Source organism: Myripristis murdjan, chromosome 6 (assembly GCF_902150065.1).
Source record: "Myripristis murdjan chromosome 6, fMyrMur1.1, whole genome shotgun sequence".
NCBI classification, from domain to species: domain Eukaryota; kingdom Metazoa; phylum Chordata; class Actinopteri; order Holocentriformes; family Holocentridae; genus Myripristis; species Myripristis murdjan.
The window spans coordinates 13,504,356-13,528,819 of NC_043985.1; the positions used below are offsets into that span (position 1 = coordinate 13,504,356).

At 41.5% G+C, this 24,464-nt stretch overlaps 1 protein-coding gene across 2 annotated transcripts; it reads left to right on the forward strand.

Moving 5' to 3' along the window:
- The first annotated feature begins 459 nt into the window (after positions 1-459).
- On the forward strand, positions 460-22,708 carry LOC115360762 (calcium-independent phospholipase A2-gamma-like). Of its 2 annotated transcripts, none has more exons than XM_030053891.1 (10): positions 460-605; positions 933-2,274; positions 3,629-3,778; positions 4,606-4,757; positions 5,106-5,200; positions 6,358-6,529; positions 7,464-7,521; positions 8,354-8,548; positions 18,771-18,966; positions 20,722-22,708. In XM_030053891.1, the coding sequence occupies exons 2-10, from the start codon at positions 1,003-1,005 to the stop codon at positions 20,997-20,999; spliced, it is 2,568 nt and encodes an 855-aa protein (XP_029909751.1). In that variant the 5' UTR covers positions 460-605; positions 933-1,002; the 3' UTR covers positions 21,000-22,708. The 2 variants fall into 2 exon arrangements, with proteins under 2 accessions (XP_029909751.1, XP_029909753.1); XM_030053893.1 differs by having other exon boundaries at positions 460-601.
- The last annotated feature ends 1,756 nt before the right edge of the window (positions 22,709-24,464 follow it).

Genomic DNA, 24,464 nt, shown 5'->3' on the forward strand with positions numbered 1-24,464 from the left:
TTGCGGGGATTTTGTACTACATCATACGTTTAAGCGGTGGTATTTGAATACAGTCCCTTTTACCACTCTATCCTCAGTTAACGGATTACAACGTTTTTTTTTTGTTTTTTTTTTACATGCAGCATATTCCCAAGTAAAAGTTATGTAAAACAATCATTTGTGTAAGCGCCTCATCTGTCCTTAATGTCCTTACACCAGAACAAGCACACGAGGACACAAGGTGAATGTGACGGGGGCATTTCCACTATCCATACATAATATTATCTATCGTCCAAATTATTGACCATTCTTTGTCATTCATAAACTCATCACTGTTGAGAGTCGGGGGAATGTCTTAACCAATCAACATACTTCTTTTTAGGGCCCCGAGAAAAAAGCAACCAATTGCAGAGCAGACCAAACATCACATGACCATTGTTTTTCCCTCGGATGACGTAGCACGTCATTCTAGAGCACCGCAAGTGTCAGTTCGAACGACCCCGGAGCCTGTTAGCTGCCTGGGTGAATGGTAATGTGTTTTTGTCCTCATTTCAACATGAGACGGCAATGTAATGAGTGGAAGAAAGCCTTATTCTCCTCTCCGGAAAGACTTCGTTAGAAAGTTGGTATGTTTTATCATGTTTTGTGCGGCCTACTAAAGAGGGTTATTTACAGTAGCTAAGTTAGCTAAGTGTCAGCTGGTAACGTTGAACTCTGTGTTAGCTTCATGTTTATGTTGAAGTGTACTGTCCGCGGCACAAGTTATATAACAGTATTTATATTTTTTCCCTGCCAGCATCAAATAGAGAATAAGCTCCCACGTAATTATCATGTAATAATTTTCAATGACCACTTTTCGGAGCCGCTAGCTTTGCCATCACTCCAACTGTTTTTATTATTTTGTTTCTTTCATTCATTCATGCATGCATCACTTTTTTTTTTTCCACCACCAGCTTTATAAAATAAACGTAATCTCCTTTGGATGTTATAACTTTTGAAACCTCGTCTTGAAGACCTTAAGGGATGACTCCTAGATGGACTCCAGATACCTTGGTATTGAAAGTGAGCAGAGCAGTTGACTTATGGCAAGCCCGAGCTCTCAGGCCAACAGCATCATTTCCCTTGTTTCCTTTACGCACCTCTCTTTGTAGGCTTCATTTGCAGCAACCGGTCAGCTGTAAGGTTGGCTCTCTCAGCTGGAATCACATCCAAAGGGGACGCAAGGGATGGCTCAGTAGAGCTAGCCAGGTGAGGCAAAGGCTTGGACTCCACACCAGCACCCTGTGTTTGAACACTTCAGCCTCACGCTGGTCTACTGGCCTAAGCCAACACATGTCGCGCATCAGGAACACGCTGGACACAGTCTCTAAAGCTGTGAGTGGGACTCATACAGAACTTCTCTCTAAAATTTCCAGACTCAAGCCCAATTCTTTCCAGGGAGATAAGGAGGTTCAGAGCAGCATTGAAATATTGCCAAAAGCTGAGAAGAGTACGGCCTCACCTACGCCTGCTCCCACCCATGTTGCCCCCACTTCCACAGCCTCTACACCCAGCACTATTGTTACCCCTGCTACTGTAACAGTTCCTGCAACTCCTTCTACCCCTACACCTGCTGCCACATCTGGCATAAGTGCCACTACCTCCACACCTTCAAATAATCTTTCACAGGCAACTGCCACTTCCAAAAATCTGAGTGTGCCTGAACCTAAGGAGAAAAAGCTCAGGCGTGTCGCTTCTACTTTCAAAGCCAATGGTGCCAGGAGGTCAGAGGAAGCTAAACCATCAGCAAGCGACACAGAGAGCAAGAGCACCACAATCTCCAAATCCACCACACCGCTCTTCCACCCTAGCACCTTTTCAGTCAGCTTGGATGAGACTTACAACTACCTGGCTCATCACATCAACTCATACTTTAGTAGTAGCACAAAGACCAATATAAAGAACGTGGACAATGGTGGCAATGGTTCCCTTGCCTCCACTCAGGATCAACAAATTAGTGACCTCGTGCCAGTGTCTAACAAAATAGTCGCACAATCCCCTGCTTCAGCTTCTCCAACCTCACCGAAGAAGGGCTTAGGACACTACCTATCCTACTCTGCTCCCACCGTGCAGGCCTTTGTAGGAAGCTACATTGCACCACTGGTTCCTAAGTTCAGGGCAGCAGAATCCAAAACTGCTGCGGTGGAGGAAAAGAAGCCTGAGGATGCACCACCAAAAGAGGTTGAGGCCACAATCAGTAAGGAGCAAAAGGCTGCGGAGGAGAAAGCCAAGCGACTTCTGCTCCAAAGGGAAAAGGTATCTGAAACAATTTGTGTGTGTGTTATGCCATATGTAGAAATGCTAGTATTGCATTCACCAGTATTTTTGAAGCAGGGCTTCTGATAATATAGCTCATAGAGGAGAAACTTAAACTGTATTTGCTAAAGGTTCTGCTTAAATATTATAGGCCATGTTTTGATTAATACCGCCTCTAAATACATTCATATGGTTTCTTGTTACTTTGTTTTTTAAATATTGTGTGGCTGTAATTAGGCCAGGTCATGTATATTACACCAGCATCATGATCTGGGCTAGATGTCATCTTGGAGTTCAGGTATTGTGTTGTCTTTTCTTGGATTGGATGTATTATCTTTTCCTGACCTGCATTACAGTAAAGAGATGCAATTTTCTAAACTTAATAGACTGTTATAGCCGTTCTGTTATTTGCCTCTGCCTGTTTGGACATCATATCCACATTACTAATGATTGTTTATCAGAAATCTCCTGCAATAAAATATTTTGTGAAAGCATCATTAGTCATCGCTACAGTATCATCACAATATTTATATAAAGGTAATTGATCAAAAATAATATTTGATTTTTTCCATATCACCAAGCCATACTTTGTAGGTCAGACACCAATGTCAACAAAGTGGTGTATGAACTGTGTCTGTGTTTCTAAGTGAAACATGATGCTCACGTGGCAGAATAGCTGTCGATGTGGGGTATATCATGGCATGATGCCTGCTGACCGACAGTCATCTGAGCTCTTGCTGCTCTATATGACTTATGTTAGAGTGCTGACACTCTGGCTGGTCAGTTCTGAGAAGCTTCCTCTAAAAATAGCCCCCTTTATGGCATTAGAGGCCTAATAAGATGTTTACTTTGTCTTGCCTAAGCAAGGCCTTTATGTTGGGAAACCAACTATTGATATCATTTGGCATTATTACAGTATCCTAATGGACACTGATATGTAGAGTGACAGATTTTTATTGAGACAAACCAAACAACATACTTGTCAGTTTTTAACAAGAATCCCAGCTGAGCTAGAAATGTATGATATAGCAATGTAATATCAATATTGTGATATGAGACTAGATATCCTATGAGGTTTTGGCTATTGTAATATGTTGATATGGCATAACTGTTGTCTTTTCCTGGTTTTAAAAACAGGCTTACAGTACAGGCTTGCCATTTTCTGAGCTTCTTTAGACTGCTGTAGTTCTATTATTTACCTATACCTTCGTCATCATATCCACTTTACTAATGACTGTTAATCAAAAATCTCTCGTATGTGATGTTTGATTTTGTCAATATTGTCCAGCTTAAATCCCATTTAATGCATAACAACAGGACCTGACTGGTATCCTTGGTATTTGATTTCTCCTAGATCATCGCCAGGGTGAGTGTGGACAATCGAACGCGGGCACTGGTTCAGGCGCTCCACAGGGCATCAGATGTGAGGGTCTACATCAGCAGAGTGGAGGACCTTAGTTACCATCTTCTAGAGTTCCCAGAGACCCGTGGTGTAGCTGTCAAGGTGAGCAATCCAAACATGCTTGCAATTTTATGTTACAATTTTTGAGTCAGTTACTTTTTTTTCCAGAATGCTAACAGCTGGAAGCTTTGTCAGCAGTGTGTCTGATTGTTGTTGACTTTAGCGCAGCATGCCAAAGCAAATCAACCTTTGAGTTTGGCACTTTCTCATGATGTGAAGACACAGTTTGTGGCAGCATTGTGTGTGCTGCATGCATAATCACATTGTACTTTGTGTGAACTATCAAACAATTGTTCTGCTTCTGTTTGTGAGTTTCCACTTGCCATTCAATATGTCACCGTGCTGTGTCAAAAAGTTACAAGTCAAGTCGAGTTTATTTATGTAGACCTTTATCACAAGCGCATCTCAAAGGGCTTCACAAACTATATGTACATGCCATACCTTAATGCAGAGGTTTTCAAAGTGGGAGGCGGCCCACCCCAGAGGTTGCCGAGCAACATCAGGGGAGGCTCACAGAGACAGTGTAAAACAAATGATTTCATGAAGAATTTGTAATAAACCAAAAGGAACAATGCTGTACAATGGCCTAAATGTCTGTCATTCAGAGAAAGAAACATAGTTCTGGGTAATTTTATGAACCTACAGTGGGCAATTTTTATGCATTTGTGTCCATTTTGAAGTTATGTTGAACAGCAATATTCTGTCTGTGGGATCAAGCAGCTGCTACTTGACCCCATAGACATCCAGCAACTGAGAGCTAAGGGAGAATTTATAGTTGCATGTTTTATTCTCAACTAAAGTGCTTGCCTTTTAATTGTGTATTGACAATGTTTTTTCATTTACATGCCTGACTGCTATTTGTTCCTCAGGAGAAAGCTATCCCGTGCCTGTTACGTCTGAGACAGGCCAGTGACCCAGGTCTGAGGGCTGCAGTTAGAGAAGCCTTAACTTTGATGGGTTACCATAACCCTGTCAAAGGTCGGGGCATACGGGTCTTGTCCATAGATGGAGGAGGGTTAAGGTACAGTGTCCTTTAGCTCTTCATTTTTCTACTGATTTTCTCTAAGGCACATGTCGCTGATATTGAGTCTATATCCAAGGCCAGATCAAAATGTTTAGAAACTGTTTCAAAGGTACTGGTAATTTTTTCTGTTGGCAGTGTCACATCATGTGAATGCTTTGTTCCGAGGGGAAACTCAGTGACATGGATATTTATTTGTGTTTGATCTTGTATTTGAATTCACTCTTCTTAAGAAAGTGTAGCCCATGTGTGAGCTGCTGTTGTCATCTCATGGAACCATGCCTCTTTATGTGTCTGTCTGTCTGTCTGTTTGTCTCTCTGTCTGTCTGTCTGTGTTTTTACCTTCAGGGGACTCGTTGCCCTTCAGACTCTGCACAAACTGGAATCCCTGACAGGCAAACCCATTTACCAACTGTTTGATTATATTTGTGGTGTCAGCACAGGTACGTTGTTATCCTGCCCTAGTTATGTGTCTGTGTGTGTGTGTGTGTGTGTGTGTGTGTGTGGAGTGTGGATTATTGGAGCAGAGTATAACACCATGGGCTGTACTGGCTGTACTAAACACGCACTGACCCATTTGCCGCCCTGCTCTTGTCTGGCATTAATGGCCTCACCACAACACTAACCTGAACCCTGCTACTATGCAGCCAAGACTATTGTCAAGCAAGAGTAAATCTGTGTTAAATTTTTGAGCTTGGATGAATCTTTCAATCACTCTATTTTGATTGAGTTTTATGTTATATTAGCCATGATTTCAGAAGTTGTTGGTTTGGTGGAAATCTTTTTTCCAGTATGCAAAACCACCACATGGGGGTACTGTGGACCATATCCAGACTCTGTCTCCCCTGTCTGTCTATATATCATTTTAACATTTATCATTTCAGAAGGATTGCATTTTGTCTGCAAAACACATTGTCATTTAATCATCACCAGAAGTTTCTGTTTGTCCCAAGCTCCTAGCAGTTCTCTGTGACTTAATCCCCTCCAGGTGGAGGTAGCTCGTTCTCAGATTTAATGAGAGAGTGTGTCCCAGCACCATGATAATCCCCCTACTGGATAGGACGATGTTCTCAAATTTAAAGCACATCTGGCCAGACTGGTCACGCATATTATTCAAATACACCTCATCTCTGCCCTCAGAACAGCAGTGTGCCTTGTCATCCCAGGAGGGGGTCGCTTAGTTTTGGAGGGAGGTCAGATGCAGTAATACTGATTATTCTTTCTTATCAGTGAACACACAGATGCTACAAACAGAACAGCATAGATGTGTCTGTAATGTGATAGCCATGCTAATCCTATCTATTGGCTATGAATGGATCATCCCAGGGTAATAATACCCATAACAGATAATCCATCAGGCAATTAACTTCCTGTCAACTCTGTCGCCACGTCTTAGGTTGTGACTTGTCTATGAGTTTCACATTATTAGTATGCTTTACATTTTTATTGGTATGCTTTCTTCATCAACAACTCATTTCCTTGCTGGAATTCTCATGGGAAAGGCAGAAGCACTTATACTTCCTGTTTACAAAGGTCTGTTTGTATATGAATGGTTACAAGTACCTTTCAAACCCTTTCTTTGTTTATGTTTTCTCCTCAGGTGCTATTCTAGGCTTCATGCTCGGCGTGTTCCAAATACCGCTGAACGAGTGTGATGATCTATACAGGAAGTTGGGTTCAGATGTCTTCAAGCAGAACGTCATCATTGGTACAGTGAAGATGGGCTGGAGCCACGCCTTCTACAACAGTGAAACCTGGGAGAACATCCTCAAGTCAGTTCCTCTGTCACACTGTCTGTAGTGATGGTAGAGAAGAGGCCCCATACAGTTGAATGGGTGGAGTCTGTCACTTTCATTGCCAGAGTTAGGGATTTAGGTCAATACTGACACTCTCCATTATTGGCAAGTATAGATTCTCTACAGCTTCAGGGTGCATTCATGGCCATGATGATTGATTCTTTATGAATACAAGAACAGGATTGTTGGAATAATGTGAAAATATACAGCTACGTTTTTAACTAGGTTAGATAGTACTGCTTGATGAAGAAGTGCTTTAAGCAGTGATGAAGAATGAACAGTGCACAAGTATAGATCAACGAAGTGTCTCACCCCTGACTGAGCTGTATTTACTTCTTGATTCTCATGGCATTGCAGCTATAGTGCTGTTGCAAAAATACATATGTGCTCTTGCTGTTTGAGGCATGTTTTTACCCATAGTCACTTAAAGAAGTTGTCATTTGAAAATGGTATTCCAGCCTCGTTGATTTTCATGTTTTATCTTCATTTGAAAGATTACATTATTCTTTAAGGTCTGAAGTAATTCTCCATTCTCATGGGCTTATACCCTTTCAGAACTCATTTGATAAACTCAAAGATCCCTTGACATAAAGCTAAAAAATCAAGCCTGTTTTTCTCATCTCCTTAAAAGTTTGAAAATTTAATTGACTGAGCCAATATGTTAATATCTAAGGTCTTTGAAGCACTGATGTGTCACAAAATATTGCAAGAATTTAACAGAAAATTTCATACTGTCTCTGTCTGTTATTGCTTGCTGATCGTATTGACCAAATGATAGCACACTTCATTATTTGATACATATGCAGGAGGATTAGACATTGCTTGCAGGCACAGATCTGTAATTATAAGCCATGATACCATCCTAAATTCACAAAGAAGCATTAGCATCATCCCATCATCTCTTTCTCAGAGAGAAAATGGGCTCTGATCTTCTTGTGGAGACTTCGAGAAACCCCAAATGTCCTAAGGTGAGCTTTAAAGGAGTGTCTGTGTTGTCTGACTGTCTGAATGATACCTCTCTGTTCTCTGGCACCAAATAGTTTGTAGTTTACAGTGTAGAGTCCAGTGACGTACACAGAGCCCAGGATAGACACACACTCGAATGCCACATAAGACAGCATTTACAGGGAAAGGAAATAAGTTATTGTGTTGGTAGAACTCATCTTAGTATCCTATGATGTCTGCAGAAAAGAGACGATATTCAAATTGATTTGATTGATTTATACTGTCAAGAAAATGCTAATGTTGCTAATGTGCTAATGTTGGACCTGATACGTAGGAAAGTTTGTAGGAATGGTTGTTTTTTAGGCTCATAGCAATATCTGATAATGCTGAATACTGATACTGGTACTGATATGCATTTTTTTTTTGTAAGAATCATACCAATGCAGGTCAAAAGGCCTGTCTTTAAATAACAGGCCAGGTTAGTTTTACTCTCTAGCTCATTTTACAGTTGTATTAAGTGGAGCCAGCTTCACAATCAACCAGGTACTATCATTATTATATTAAATATTCTTGTATTGAATATCAGCCAATTAATCAGTCCATCTATACTTGGATCCTTCAAGCAAAATTGGAGCACTACTGCTTAATGTCCATATATATATATCTATATTCAAATTCTGATCGATTTTTTTTGCATTAATGCATCACAGACATTTTGTCTTTATGTAGCTTATTTAAAACAGGTTAGAGTACATAACAGACAGATACAAAATGAAGAGGCAGACCTTCAACCAGTGTTCTATATCTGCTTGGAAAATGCTGTCTCATATGAAAATGATATGCCATGTCCTGTAGGTGGCAGCAGTGAGCACCATTGTGAACCGGGGCACTTCTCTGAAGGCCTATGTGTTCAGAAACTACAACCTGCTGCCCGGGGTCCGCTCCCACTTCCTGGGTGGCTGCCAGCACCAGCTGTGGCAGGCCATCCGTGCCTCCTCGGCTGCACCAGGGTATTTCCAGGAGTTCACCTTGGGGAACGACCTCCACCAGGTTAGTCCCAATACACAGTGGTATGGACTTGTGGTCAGACAGTTCATATAAAAGGAGTAAATGCAAGTGTGGAACTAGCCATAATGACACAAATATATATTTTTCTAAGAAGGTATTGCTGGAATGTATCCTATCAGTATTCCGTAAAAGAGCAAGGGAAGTTGCGGCCTGTGGCAGGGTTTCTACACTTGATATTCACATGGTATATGCTGTCAGCTGATGCTTTATCCAGAATGATTTATGTGATTCCAGCAGTTGAGTGAGCTTAAATTCCTATGTCATTGTTTTTACAGACAGTAATCATGAGGAGTATGTAACAAATTTCCATGTGGCCCTGGAATAATAGATATAAACAGTGAATATAAGGAAATGAGATAATGAAAAGGCAAAAGATAGGGAGTCTTTTTTAAAAGCAAGACAGGGGTATTTTCCAGCAGGTGGTGGTAAGTAAATTGTAAAGTAAAGTCAGACTAGGGCAATTTAATGCAGGTCAAATAGTGAATTGAGGTTCAGATACAGGAGGAAGAAAATTAACTGAGTAATGTCTTTAATATCAGCAAGATGTCTAACTGCACTTGCTCCATTCTTGCATGATTTAATTTGTAGGAATACACTTTATATGAATTAGTAAAAAAAAATCACTATGTATGCAAATACAAATTATGTGAAAGAAGTTTCAATTTCTTTTTAGCACTATTCTTGTACTGATGTCACTTCAAAATACATTTCTCATATAAATGTATCAACTGTAGCTTATGTATGGATAAGGAAATGGTACAATGTATTATATAATTCAGTTTACGGTGAACTCTTGGTAAACCATTTTGAATAACAGAATCATATATTATGTGATCCTTCATCTTCATTTTTGTCCTGTGCTTAATTGGACCGGTCTTTAGTCTGCTGTTCTCAGGCTTAAGGCAACCCACAAACACAAGGCGAGGTAAAAGGTGCTGCTTGCCATCATTACACAATAATTTATGGTGGATCTTTCTGTGTCAATTAGGACAGAGTTTTATGGCCTCTACTGACTTTGTAGTTCATCTTTCCTTTTTGCCTGCTTTTTTCAACCTTTACATTTCCGTGAAGGCTTGATTACTACTCCTGCTTTCTTCCAGTCTCACCCTGCTTCACATTAATACCATATTTTCACATGTAGTGACCATCAAGTGTACTGCCATCTTCTACTGTTTACCGTTGAGCAAATGAGGTTAAATCCCCTTCATAGTTGTTGAAATTTTGAATGGTTGAATGGTGAGAAGAAAAATCATCTGTGCAAGCAGGAAGGAGGGCCTCCATTTCCTTCCTGTCAGGGTTTCTTTCCAGTCAGTTACATTTTGACAGTGGAGTGAGTGATGGAGTCAGAGTGAAACACACTTAACTCCATCTCCACTATACAGGTATGCATTAGCCACCAGTGAAACAAGAAACCTCCCGTCCACTCTGCACCATTTTATTGATCAGCAGTTATGGTGCTTCCGGTCACTTTAACTTACAGCCTTGCTAGTAAAGGATTAGTCATTAGAAAACACCTGAGTTATTAGAAAGCATATGATGACCACATCATTTTACTATCCTGTTTCAGTATTCAACTGAATTAGCCTGGGTTTGATCTGTCATGTTGAGTTGTCAGTATCACCTTAAATCGACATGGGAAACACAGATGTAGTGTATAAACACTGATGAAATGAACATACACACTGCATGGCACACGCACAGATGAATGAGCATCTGTTTGCATCAAAGGCAGTATCCTGTGTCGACATGCTCCCAAACTCTTAATTGGAAGCGGTGTTAGTTGTGTTGGTGAATGGGGAAGTGCGGGGGGAGAGAATGAAAGAGACTGGATGATGAAAACCCACCTGTGGTGGGAGATTTCCCCAGCCTTCTGTCTTGCGGGTCTCACCCTATTCTAAGACGCATAAATTAACCCAATGCAGTGCTTCCCTCATCACATGCTGCTGTTTGACTGCCACGTCTGCCTTGTTGATGAGAAGATGAAAAGACAGACGATCTAATTATGGAACTGCTATTCCAAACTCTGTCAGTTAGCCGCTAGCAGGGAAGCCTCATACTGAGAAAATGTGAGACACTGTCAGTACTTTAATATGTTTAACATGTTTGATGTGAAACCTCAGTTATTGCTGCTTTATTTGTGTTTCATTTCTAAGTAATGAAATACCAAAATGAAATACTGACAAAATATTAAAATATAGACCTTGGTTACTAAATTTGTATCATGTTTTTTTCCCCCTCCATATTCGCCATTCATTCAGGCTAATGTGATTTGGGGGCCTTAATAAAAACAAATGAAAATACATATTGTGCGTGGGCAAATCCAATTTATGAGCAGTTTATGACAGAATTGTGAAGAGGTTTTGCTGATGTCAAAACCTGAAGTTTCGCCCCAGATAAAAATGCTTTAGAAATGCTGCTGTAAAAACTGCTGATGAATAACCTGTAAATTCTGTCATCCATAACGGAATACATCCCTACACATACATACAAGCAAACACACACATCAAACCATAAACTAGATGAAATTACTTTCTACCTCACCTCTTGTCTGTCTTGTTAGACAGCCAAATACAGGTGTCCCAAGCTTTACCTGGATTTTCGCTCTTGTCCATTTCCACAGTCAGTGGCAATGTCAGAGACAGATGGACTGAGGATATTCAGTGTTTCAGCCCACTCGAGCCATCCAGCAAAACCATGACTATAGGATGAAGTATTGGATAAAGTTAAAATTTCACTAATGAGTCCCTTGCAATGTATCTTGCATCTTTTTCAAACAACTTTCAACTAATCTTACTTTTATGTCTAAATGAAGTCATGGACCAGCTTCATAATGCCCATCAGCCCAATGCTTACTGAATGGCTGCTTGAGCTTCTGAAACAGGCCCGTGAGCATAACGTGCTGTGTATATGATGTAAGGATTCTCGAGCGAGGGAGTCATCTTGTCCTTTTCCACGGGCGCCCACAGAGTTTTCCACTTACTTCAAGCTTCAAACAATAACCCTTTTGTATAGTGGGTGCTACAGAGTGGCAACACCATGTGCTCATCAAATGGTGGGATTCAGAAAGTTAGGATTGTTTGTTAATGTCTCAGAGATTCTGTGGCCTGGAATGGCAGCCGGAAAGTGCCCGAACTTCAGATTCACGCTGCTGTAAGATTTGGGAAATTGTGACTGGGAGCAAGACCTTTGAAGCAGCGCAACCATGGCATTATCACAGCTCAGCACTTGCCGCCATAACCACAGTGAGGATGCCTTGGTGTGAGGGCGCAAGGGAAAAATGGAGAAAAAATAGAGGAGTTGAAGGAATGGAGGAGGCACATGTTCACATTAAAGCTCTCGCAGTTATCTCTGCTCTAAAGACCACAGAAATAGGAGACTTCAGACGTTTGACAAAGGATGCCAGGGCATGTGTGGAATGGCGAGGAGGGCCCAATTTTTTCCGCTTAGTTGTCATGGTGTCTCCCGAGGCAATTGGGAAGAATGGAAGCATGTGCCCACCTCTGCCAGCTTTTGATGGAAAGCATGGGATCAGTGTGCTGCGTCCCCAATTCCAGCTCGGAGGGCCCTACCGTAACACAAAGAGTCTGCCCAGCCAGGAATGGAGTAGGTCACCTACATACTTCCAGATGACTCTTCCCCGTCTGCGAAGACAATAAACATTGACCTTCATGAGCAACAGAAGAAGCAGTTGTTATGCTGAGCCTTCGTTCGTAATGAAAACAATTAGTCAATTAATCAGCTAGTTGGTAGACAGAAAATTCTGATTTCGAAAATAACTTAACTGTTAGTCATTCAGCAAATAAAAACGCCAAACATTTGCTGATTACAGCTTTACTAAGCATCACCAAGATGCTAAAATTAGCTTACTTTTCTCCTCTCATATTATAATAAAATGAACAGTTTGGACTTTTTTGATTGTTAGTCAAAGTTAGGTTAAGGAAGCATTTTGAAGACATTCCTTTTAGCTTTGTTAACTTTTCATGAGCATTTGTCATTAATTTGACACTATATAAACAAAATAAGAAATTTAAATATCTAAAAAATAATAGATAGATTACCGTATTTCACCAATTAATCGCCAGGCCGCAAATAGCTGCCTGGTTCTTTTAAACGGCTGGGGTCTGCACCCATTTCGCGTATTAAATGCCCACCCGAATAACCGCCGGATAATTTGCATTATATTGAGGTAAACCCAAAATAAGGCTATTCACCTTATTTTTGCAGAAGTAAACAGTTAGCCGCACAATAACTGTGCGGCACTTCTGTTTTCTGTCAAAATAAGAGAGCTAGCTAACATTAGAAAAAAAGGTGTACCATATTGTACCATATTGTTAGTACTTTTGTACTAAAAAATATGTTGGACAGTAACTGTCATCACAATAATGGCCTGGTGCATGTCTGTGTAAAAATAAATAAAGGCCTGCAGCGAATAGCTGTCTGGTTCTTTTAAACGCCTGGGGCCCAAGTTGATTTTGCGTATTGAACCCCTGGGCTATTAATTGGTGAAATACGGTAATCAATGCTAAAAATAATCATTTGCAGGCTTAGTCTTCATGTGAGAAAAAGAGGCAAAGAGGCAGAGGGCCTCACATAACTAAGTGCCATTCGAACAACATAGTTCAGTAAACTGCATCACCTATTTCTTAACTTCTTATTGGTAATAAATCACACACACACACACACACACACACACACACACACACACACACATTTGAATAATTTATGTACACATAAAGAGAAGCAGCAGCACAGGACATATATACTAACTAATGGTGCAAAAGAAGATCAGTGGCACTTTGGAAAAAAAAAAAAAAAAAAAAGCAAGTACACCACAACACTGCAGCGTTACACAGAGGAGGCAGGGGGCAGTGAGAAGGATAGATTCAACCAGGGGAGACGGGGGAAAATCAGAGCTTTTAGCCACCTTCTCATCATGGCCTACTCTTCCTGTGTTAAGCCCTGAGAGATGGGCCTCAAGGTTGATGGGGGATGGAGATCAGACTTTTCAGGCCTGCTGCAGACAGCTTCCTATCCCCAGATAGACTCAGGATCTCACTCTGCCTTGAGTATTAAAACACACACTCAGACACACATACATACTCTCATTGTCGTGTTTTCTCTAACTGGCTACTCTCTCCTTTTGCACACATACGTTGCCCCCCAACCCCCCACCCTCTCTCTCTCACACACACACACACACACAAACACTTACACTTGATTGCGCTGGCACACTTCTTTAGGGATTAGGCCTGTCTACTGATTACATTGACTGACTGACTGCTGTGTGAAAGCCTTCCTGACTTCCTCTGTCTCTACCCCCCCTTACCTTCTCACAGTGCTGCCTAACAGAGCACACACCACACTTAAAAGGTGTCATACTACAGTGGCTGCAGCAGTTTTTTTTTTTTTTTTTTTTTTTTTTTTTTTTTGAATAAATCATCTGCATCAAACATCGTCAAAGACAGCACATCAATTAGTTGCATAATAATGGTTTAATATGCGAGTGTGTGTTCAGCCACGTCTCCTGAGCTCACAGAGGAAATTAGCTTTACATTGGCCAATAGATTGCTTATTATGATGGACAGCACAATTATGCTTTCTCATATGAGGAAACCAAATATGTCCCTAAAGCCATACAGGAGTCTATGCCAAATAAATATGTGAGAGGGGTGCCACACCTTTTTGTATCATTAAAGCACTGTCACACAGTCCATCTCAAGGGTCACAGCATGCAGGGATGATTCAGTGTTTCAATATTAGGTGTCTATGTGTGCTCATCTATTTGCCCAGTGTTTGGGAAAAGGTACTGTGCACAATAAATCTCAATTGCTTTCACTGCCTGGGGCAAAGTTGGCACTCTTCCCCACCCAGATGGGTCCCTCATTCATTGACAGCCTGGGAGGACGACTTGAACCTTGTTGTGACCTTTAGGGCCTGCAATGCAAAAGGCCAGAGTGGAGAACTGGTCGGCATAATTACATAATGTGGCATGAAGACCTCTGACTTGACCTGGCCACCCCTCAAGATTGGCACTCACCACACTAATAGCATTGCCATTCACAGCCGTGGCCTTTATATAGATTGGATGCTAGCTAAGCGATTCAGTTAATTCAGCAAACAGATTTATTCTGACTTAAGAAAGCAGCTTTTGCATGCAAACAACAGGTATTAATTTTGCAAATTTATGGTAAACATTGCCACTACATATGGGAGTATGAGCCTGTCCATCAGGACTTAATTATTTAATTTATTGATTACATCACAGGAGATTTGCAGGAATACAGACTGGTTATTGTGACAGGCAGAATCAGATGTGCACAACTTATGAAAGACTTCCCTAATTAAACATCTGAAGGAAGACTGCCTCATTGCCAGAGGCGTCTAATAAATCATGACAGAGATCTGGACTTCTCAGTCCAGCCTTGTCAATGAAGTGAAAGAGGAATGTTGGGGCTCCTATGTGAATGCTCCACCAAATGTATGTCGATGGCTCCCCTCATTCAGACTACAGCAAGTACTGTGTTCTCCACCCTGTGGCTGGTCATCATGACTCTCATACAAGACAACATTGAATCATAGCCCTGGGGTAGAGGGAGAAAAATACAGAGGCACACACAGAATGAAGAAGAGAAAGTTTGCTGTCCCAGCTAATGGGAGCTGGCATACACTGAGGCGTGAAATGACTTTTGCTGATTCTGATGATAGCAGCTCTTTCCTATTCAAATCAGTGCTCCCCCTCTAAGACAGCTTAAACTGGAACAATGAAGATAAGCTGACAGAAGTTAATGACAGCAGAAAAAGTTTCAGTAGCAACATATGAGACCTATAAGTCTTTTGTCTGAATTTGATCTCTTGTCTCATATAGTCACAGTAGTTTTATTTCAGAATATGGAGTATGAACAATTTCTTTCTAAATCCATAATTCATTTTAATTGCTCAGCTGAAGAAATGAAGCATGATCCCATAGGTGTAAGAGCCCTAATTAGTTGAAAACTTGTTTTATCCAGGCTACAGGAAAATGAGGGGTTGATTTGTGAATCAGCCATTGGTCCCTGGAGGGCAGAGCCAAGGCTAGAGGAGTTTCAAGCCTCTGGAGAGTCAACGACCGAGCTTTACCGGAATTGAGAAACACTGGAACAGGAAAACATTAAGCCTTTCAGAAAACCTATCAGCACCATTACCCAATGAGGATTTTAAATTGGCCATCTAAAAATTCAATGTCCCTTCAGGCTGTGAGGTTAAAGTCATGTCAGATCGTCACAATTGACAGGAGTGTAGCCCTCTGAGGACATTCTAACCCTTTAAACATGGCACATTTGACAGTGGGACTGAGGCATTTAAATGTGAGCGGCATTACAGCTTTAAATCCCCATGAAGGGAAGTGACCTTTGCCTTGCATCACGCTGAGTGTTTGACAGGCAGCTTGAGTTGGGCTGTTTTGTATGCAAAGCTCATTTGCACTTTGCCATAAGTAGATCATTGTTTCTAACTTAACTCCTAGTCCAAATATGCCCTGGCCTCAAGAAACCCTAGTGTGAATGTGGCCATGGGCCAGGTATGGATCTCACCGAAAAGTGCCCTAAAAGTGTCTAGGCACAGCCATTGCAGCTTCAGTGTCTGCCAAACTCCTCTCAGTGTGGGATGAGCCTGGTACCATCTCCCTCAAGGAGGCTTGTTTGTTTCTGACAGCTGTGGAGGGAGATGACGGATGCAGATGATCTTCTGAATAATTGATCCCTCCAAAAGTACACCACCACACAGAAAACCTACCATTCTTCCAGTGGCACCATGGAGCTTCTTTACTGCCAAAAAACAGACTTTCCTTCAAGGCCCCAACTCTGTTCGTTAGCTCCGAAAACAGCTCAAGCAGGTGCACTGAAATGGAGACAAGTTAAAGCATTCAGCTCTCCACTCACAAGAGAATTGTGTGGTTGGCTGCTAATGTAACATGCCTTGATTCTGTGTGGAAGGCCAGGCACTGTGCTTGTGAAAACAGCCCCCAGCTATGAATAGAAAGAACCCACAACTGGACCCAGGCTGTTGCCATAATTGCCACTGAGTTTAGAAAATGGAGTCTCTTAGAGTGGTGGGAGTGATAAGAAAACTGCTTAGCTGTTTTGTTTCCAGCTGGGGTTGTCTGGTGCTCACTGCAGCGCTCGACCCTCTAATTCTCCATTAGGAGCAACTCCAGTCCAGCCGCTTTTTCCCTTTTCTGTGATTCATTCCTTGGTGTGCCAGACACCCTGCTGGCACATAATGACGTGCTTCGGACTTCAATGGCTACCTCAGCAGTTCTTCCCGGCTCTGTAGCAGGGTGAGACATTTTTGTATGACTCCCATCTCAGTCAGCGAGATGGGTACTCTCAAAGGCTTTGGCTCTCACAGGGGACTCTGTTTATAGCTAGCCAGAGGGCTGTAAATGATTCATACATTATCCCTAAAAGATCTTTTCTTGCATACTCAAGAAAGGCTCTTTTCATCAGATGATGTGACTCAAACAGACTGGGGTTATGCCATGATCAAAGATGACTTTTATTTATTTATTTTCTCACAATTTTCATTTTGAACTAATAGCTCATGCTCAGTTAATTTCCCTCAGTAGCCTGCTTTGTCTCACATCTTGCAATTTCTCAATGTCACTCAGTTTTCTTGTGTTTAAAATGAATGCAATGCCAAGCGATACTAAGACCACACAGCTCATTCAGTGACCACCGTCTATCTGGGTTCTGTATATCGGGGCTATTACTGAGTGTTGCCCTCAGTCTAACTACCATATCCAATTCTCCTTTAAATTATTTTTTATTTGGGTCCTCAAGGGGATGACACAATTTCTCACTCCAGCTCCCCAGATGATTAACAGACCTGTGCCTTGGTAGGCAGCCCTCATATTCCCCATCATACTATGTGCTCTCACTGATTTGTACAGGGAGAAATATCATTACACCACAGTGCTACAGGAGTGTAGCACCCCCCTCCCTTCCCCAATGTCACTGTTTCTACCACACACTTAATGCATATGAGCACATGTAACACTTGGTTACAAACATACACTACGAATTATATGCATTCATACATAAATAGGCATGTGATCTCTCGATCTAGCTTGCACTTATGCCTGGCCACGTAAACAAGCTCTCTTGCCCCTTTAGGATTTTTCCATTGGCACTTTTGGCCGCACCGAGTCAAACCACACCACACTGATTTGCATTTCCATTACCAGTTTAAGCAGGCTGAGCTGTGCCTAGCCGCGCCCGAGGTGGGACCATCTCCAAAGTCAGTCCAAAGTGCACCAGACCTACCTTCAAGTGGGATGTGGCAATGTCAGAGAGCTTCATCATCATTCATTGGTCAGAGAGAAATTGAACAGGTCTGAATCAGAGCTGTTTACAATCAGGAAATAGTGAAGCAAGATTTATGAAACATTTATCATACTTGATAGTCTATCTATGTAAAAAAAAAAAAAAAAATCAGTGAATCTCTAAGTTAACAAAATATCATTCATGCGAAGCAGCCAGTTGCTCTACACAAAGGTAGTCAACATGCCCACAAGTGGCCGGCAGGGATCCACTGTTAGTTAAAGACACATCATCAAGCAGGTAGCCCTGTTGTAATGGAAACACAAATCCTATCCACACTGGGCTGACATGCCGAGTCAAACCAAGTAAAGCCAAGCCAGCATATGTGCATGGAAAAGCAGTGCTAGTATGTCCCCAGACACTTGGGGCCCTGCAGCTCCCACCCCCCAGCCTGGCCTCTTTAATGAGGAAAGGCCCCTGTGTGTTTGATCCCACTGCCAGCTCCCAGCCCCCCGGCCTCTCAGCCTCATGCCTATTCAACACTCCCCACAGCCTCTCCTCTAACTCCCCCACTGCCTTGGGTAGACTATGGATCCAAAGCAAAAGCACTCCTGGGCGGCTGTTCGATATCAAAGCCAGTCACACTGAAACAACAAGGGAAAGGGGGAAAAAAAAACAAAACAACAACAACCTAGCTCTGTTCTTTGTAGACCTACAAGTAGCTCTGAAACTCCACATTGATCTGTTCCTTTTGTTTTGTCAGATGTTGTTCAATAATTCAGTCTATTGACTGTTAAAATCCATGAAAAGTAGTAGTTGTTTCAAATGACAATTAATTGGTTTCGCTGACTGTGGTCTTGCCTTATTGAACCATACAAACTGTACAAGACTCTCTGTTTTGTGCACAGGATGGAGGTTTGTTGATCAACAACCCCACAGCGCTGGCTATCCATGAGTGTCAATGTTTGTGGCCCAACACGCCCTTGGAGTGTGTGGTCTCACTTGGTACGGGCCGTTTTGAAACACCTGGCAAGCACAGCGTCACCTACACCAGCCTCAAGACCAAGCTCACCAACGTCATCAGCAGTGCCACCAACACTGAAGGTAACTGTTTAGATAGAGCTCACTTTGCAAATATGTTGTGCTGCCTCCTTTTGTGTCATTTTTGAAGGAAGGAATTGTTTCGTGATGCCATCAGTCACAAAATACTGCAGTGCAGGTTGGCTTTGTTTTGAATATGTCCCACTGTGGCTCACTGTAGTAGCAACCTCTGTCTCCTTATCATTTCTGGACATGGACACCTCTGCTGTTCCTAAATTTGGCTCATTCCCCTCCCTGTTGCTGATGTGGTGCAGTGTGTGACCCAGATGCTGCTCTGCGCTTGCTACTCCTGTATTAGGGATTAAGCTTTCCCCAGCTTTCCATTCGGGCTCTGTTATTTAGAAACAGCAGATTAGCAAGGGTGTACATCACAGATTTTCTCTTTTCAAATGCCTCCCTCCTGCCCCAGTGTTTATCAGCCTCCTGGTTTCTCTGTGTATGAGCGGACACTCAGTTTGTTTTTATGGATACAGATGAAGGTACTGCAGTTACCATTTAATTTATGAATGAATATACTTTCTGTTAATCCTGTGGCTCAAAACATTCCAACCATTATTTGTTTTCATGAAGTAGGCCCTGTGTCCACTGGCCGCCTCTTTATGATCTAGTAATACTGTAGAGATGGTTGTGGGAAACGCTAGCTGTGGATCATGTTATTGCCAAGCAACCAGTGAAAACATGTTTGAAGTGCTCTGCTCTTTTGTGAAAAGCAGAATTATATGTAATGTCTAGCCTTGAGTGCTAAAAACATACGAAACATTTAGGGTTGTCTGGAATTTGCAACACATCTTCTTTATTAAATTCAAGTCTGTCAAAGCCAGAAAGAAAAAAAAAAAAAAAAAAAAAAAAAAAAAACAAGACTCAAATCTGTTATCAGAATGGGAACTATTGTAACATCCAAATGACATTAACAAAAGTGGTATTTTTTAAGCATAATACTTAGAATAGCAAAGAAAACAAAGAAAAGACTGTTCATTTTCAATGTAATCATTTCATAATCTATGGAGCTTATAGACAACAAACTGCACTGTAGGATATGAGAATATATTTGATCTCAGGAGTTAACAACAGGTTTTATCTATACAAAGAACTAAGTCATTTTCATCTCAGGGATTTGTTGCACCTTTGACTTGCACCTTTGCTCTTCAGTGACAAAATATTCAAACTATGATTAAGTAATGGAGTGATCAGCTATGTAAACAGTAAAAAAAAAAAAAGTAAAAGTAAAATGCTACAAATAACCTCCAGATAAGATGCTGTTGAAGATAATCCCACTCTGAACTATAACTCACCTCAGCTAATGTTCTGTGGGAAAACTGACACAAATAACTGCTGTCGCCTATTGGATCCTTGAGGCATATCTACCCTGTTATTGTTACCTTGTGCTTGTTTATATGCAGTTATATGTTTATTGGTTTTGTTTTTATCCAACCTGTCAGACTTAGCAGTTGAAAACCCCGATGACAGAGTTCCTGCACCAAAACAACACCCCAGACATTTGCACTTGGAATAACCTTGATTTAGGCGCTTGCACGCTCAGTCCCAAACGTTTACTCTCCAAACACATGCAGCGCTGTCACAGAGCTGACAGGGAGGCTTTGATTTGCATGCTCTACTGATTCTCACTACGATCTCTGAATGTTTGTACATATTGGGGCTATTAGGAAGTTATTTGTGTGTTTATGTGTATGTCATGTATTCTTCTTGTGTGTCCTTACTCTCACTTCCCTTGTAACTCCCCCCTCCCGTCCCCTCCAGAGGTTCACACCATGCTTGATGGCCTACTCCCTCCCGACACCTATTTCCGCTTCAACCCCTACATGAACGAGGAGATCGCCCTGGACGAGAACCGACACGAGAAGCTCAACTTGCTGCAGGCTGAGGGCATCCGCTACCTGGAGAGGAATGATGAAAAGCTTAAGAAGGCAGCTCACATACTCACCCGGGAGAAAAGCTCCGTCCAGAGGCTCACTGAGTGGGCCAGACTCAGAGCCGACATGTATAACGGGCTGCCCTTCTTCTCCTCCAAGCATTAGGCCCAACACAACCCACCTATACCTCACCAGGAAACTTTCCTCTCAGTCTAAATCCACTAGGATATAATATTATCACGGCTAGTGTGTTGTAGGTGTGTGATCGCTGGATCTGTAGATGTGTAGACCTGAAAAAAAAAAAAGTTTTATCATCATATTTCAAGGTGGATACTGCATCTAATACCCTAAACACTGCCCTCCTCACCCAGCCCATAGACTCTGATGGTGAATTTGGTATTGTAATGTTGCTGTCTCACTGTTTTGGAAGTGAAGATGCATGTGGTAGCAACTATGTTTAGCACAGTGTGACGTTAGAGGACCGTGTTGGGTTTAGAGGAAGGACTGACAATTGATATGGGGAGTAGGGAACTCCCTGAATGAAGATGCATCAACAAATGCATCTTGCACTCTTAATAAGCAGAATACTGTAGATAATATATTGCAGCCCTTCCGAAAACACGTAACTACAAGTAGTTTATCCCAAGCAAGCACTTTTAAACTGTTTGTTTTCCTTTTAAACTATGTTAGGACACAAGTGTTTCCACAGAAAGCTACGTTTATTCATACTTTCATAGAAAAGTACAGAGATTGGATATGTTTAATTTGAATGTAGTTGTTTTACTGTTGTTACAGTCATTTGTTGCCACTTAAACTAAGCTGCCAACAAATAACTTCATTATTAAAACAGGAATGTTAACAAACGGCAGAAAAAAAGAAAATAGAAATGCCTTGATGATCATGTCAGGTTAAGGTTTAACCAAAACACCTCATGCACATAGCTGTCTGTTTTCAGGTCTAATGATTTCAGAAACTTGCATATTTTATACAAATGCAGCACACTAGCTGTATTTCCACAAATGCAGCTAATCTTATTGTGGTACTGTCACTGGTCCATGAGGGCCTACTTCAAGAATTACGATGATGTACATATTGTTTGTATATTGCTAGTAAATTTGCAGAAATTAGCCACTGGCGTGACACCCATGGAAATGATTCAATTCGCCAAATGCAAATCTAGTGTAAAGCTATAAGGTGTGAGCTGCACTGATTCACTGTTATGGTTCATGATAAAATATGTATAATAATTAATAATTAACAATGTTTTAAATATGTATATCTGATATATATGTAATTTGTAATATGAATCCAAATGGGAACACTCACTGTATGTAGTAAGGATGAAAATAACCATGCTGTATTATTTTAGCCTTGGAGAATTTTAGCTCACCTGCTCCAAAAGCTTTTATCATAGTGTGCATGATTGTTAGTTTTAAGGATTCACCACAGGCTATGTGCACTTTCTGGTTTTCAATGTGCCCTGGATCCCTTTGATGCCTCTCCTCCAATACCTCATCTCCCATTCTACCTTGAACTGCAGCTTTATAGTCTATACTCTGCCATACTATAATGCTTGTTTAAATCGTACAGGTTGAGCTGAAGGACTGGCTTAGAACAGATTGTTGCTTATTGATTTACAACCAGTCAAACATTATCTTGTATTGCAAGGTCTTGTGCACTACACACATCCATTTCCATTGGCTAACCTGGCCGAGTACTGTAGAGCTGATATGACTATGTCCTCAACACTCCAGGTGAACCCCAGGTAAAAGGGACACAAATATTAACTCTGACAAATTTGATCCAGATGCTGTACCGTTGTTCCTTTGTAAGGAGTGTTGGAGCATGCATGTAATTAAAATCCATCACTGAACCTCACTGCGTCTTGCCTCCTAATTAAGTGAAGATTAGAGGATTGTGATCTCAGGAAAGCTGCTGCTTTTTTGCAGATTATCTCAGGAAGGAGGAACGTGCAGGCATTTAGTTGTTAACTTGTATTCACAACTGCTTAATTATTCCATGGCAACTGTACCTCTGGGCTGATATTTACCCTGACCTTGCTGCTCAATTTCCAGTGCACTTGTTTGGTGACACATTCTGTGGCATATCATTACTAAAGCTGGCACACATCTAGGTCTGCCAGTGGTTGTGTGCGTGTGTGTGTGTGTGTGTGTGTGCATACATGTGTAAACATGAGGTTGCATGTCGGAGAAAAGGTAATTTGAAGGCGCTTTTCCTCAGCCAGCTGTCATGTTAGTGAGGAAGGGGGGGAAGGTGAGATGAGATGACTGTGCAAGGCTGTGCTCAGACACCTGGGTAACAGCCCCGGCCTGTGATGGATCACATTTCCCTCCAGCGTAAACACCAAGCACTGACACAGCTCTCAGCCAACTGCTTACACGCATGAAAACACAGCGATGGCCACAGAAGGCACAGGTCACAGCAGACAACATCAACAGTGTGCTGAGGAAGTAATAATGCAGGATAAATTTGGTCATTGATGCATAAGGCTTCTTGTGGAGTTGCACGACTGGTGGAAAACAGCAAACTCATCTGGAAGGAACATTTACACAAAGCTGTGTGCTTGGACATTTGTTGAGATTTCATTAATAAAAATGTATCAGAACCTCTTTTCTGGTGTTAAGACAGCTAGTAAAATTAGAGGGGGAGACATCTGTAGCTTTGTGATATGGAAGATTACTCAATAATACATAAGATTTGTACATGTATTGTTGAGAACTTCATACTGTGCGGCACCCTGAACTCTTCAGTTAAGAGTTCAGTTTAATCTGTTGATATTATAGCTACAATTCAGCAAAACATTTCATAAGGTCCTGCTCATTAGAACATTCAGCTTTTAAAGAGAATAACAGTTGATGGGTATATTGTTCATGAGCCATCAACATATTTGGAGAGAGATGGTGAAGTAATCCATCTAAAAAGCACACTGCTCTTCCTCACAGTAAAAATCCATCTTGTACATGTTGATCAAGTTCAAAACATGATTCACAAAGGTTTCATAAAAATAGAAAAAGATTCTCAGCTCCACCATCTTGGAATCCCTCTGTGTCAGTCATGAAGCATAACACATCTATTTAGAGGACCTGCTGTATCTCCAAATGACAAATCCCTGATCTTCACTGACACCCATCGAGCCACTCAAGTGTGCAATAATGTTTGCAAACTTTACTCCTTGGGTTTTCCCCTTGATGGTTCCTGTGTGGTTCAGTTCAGAGCAAATTCAAACTCTGTGTTTCTTTACAAATGATTGATCACAGGGATTTTGTTTCCATGGAACAGCGGCTCTCAGACCCATAAAGTACTGAAAGCCACAGTAAATGTGCCAGTCCTAGCATGGCTACAGATCTAGTGGCCAGACACGTACTTGTCATCAGACAAGACAATCTTAATAAGGACTGTTTTGACAGCAACTCCACAGTGACAGTGACTCTTATGCAGTATGATCTGCAATAATCAACTGGAGTACAAAGAGCAGGAGGAGGGAAGGCTTCAAGCTATGATGCCAGCCAGTATTTAGTGATTTGTCAGTCATTCCGAATGTAAATACACAAACAATTGCAAGTTGATTCGTACCCTCAATAATAAGCATTAACCAAAATAATCTGCAGT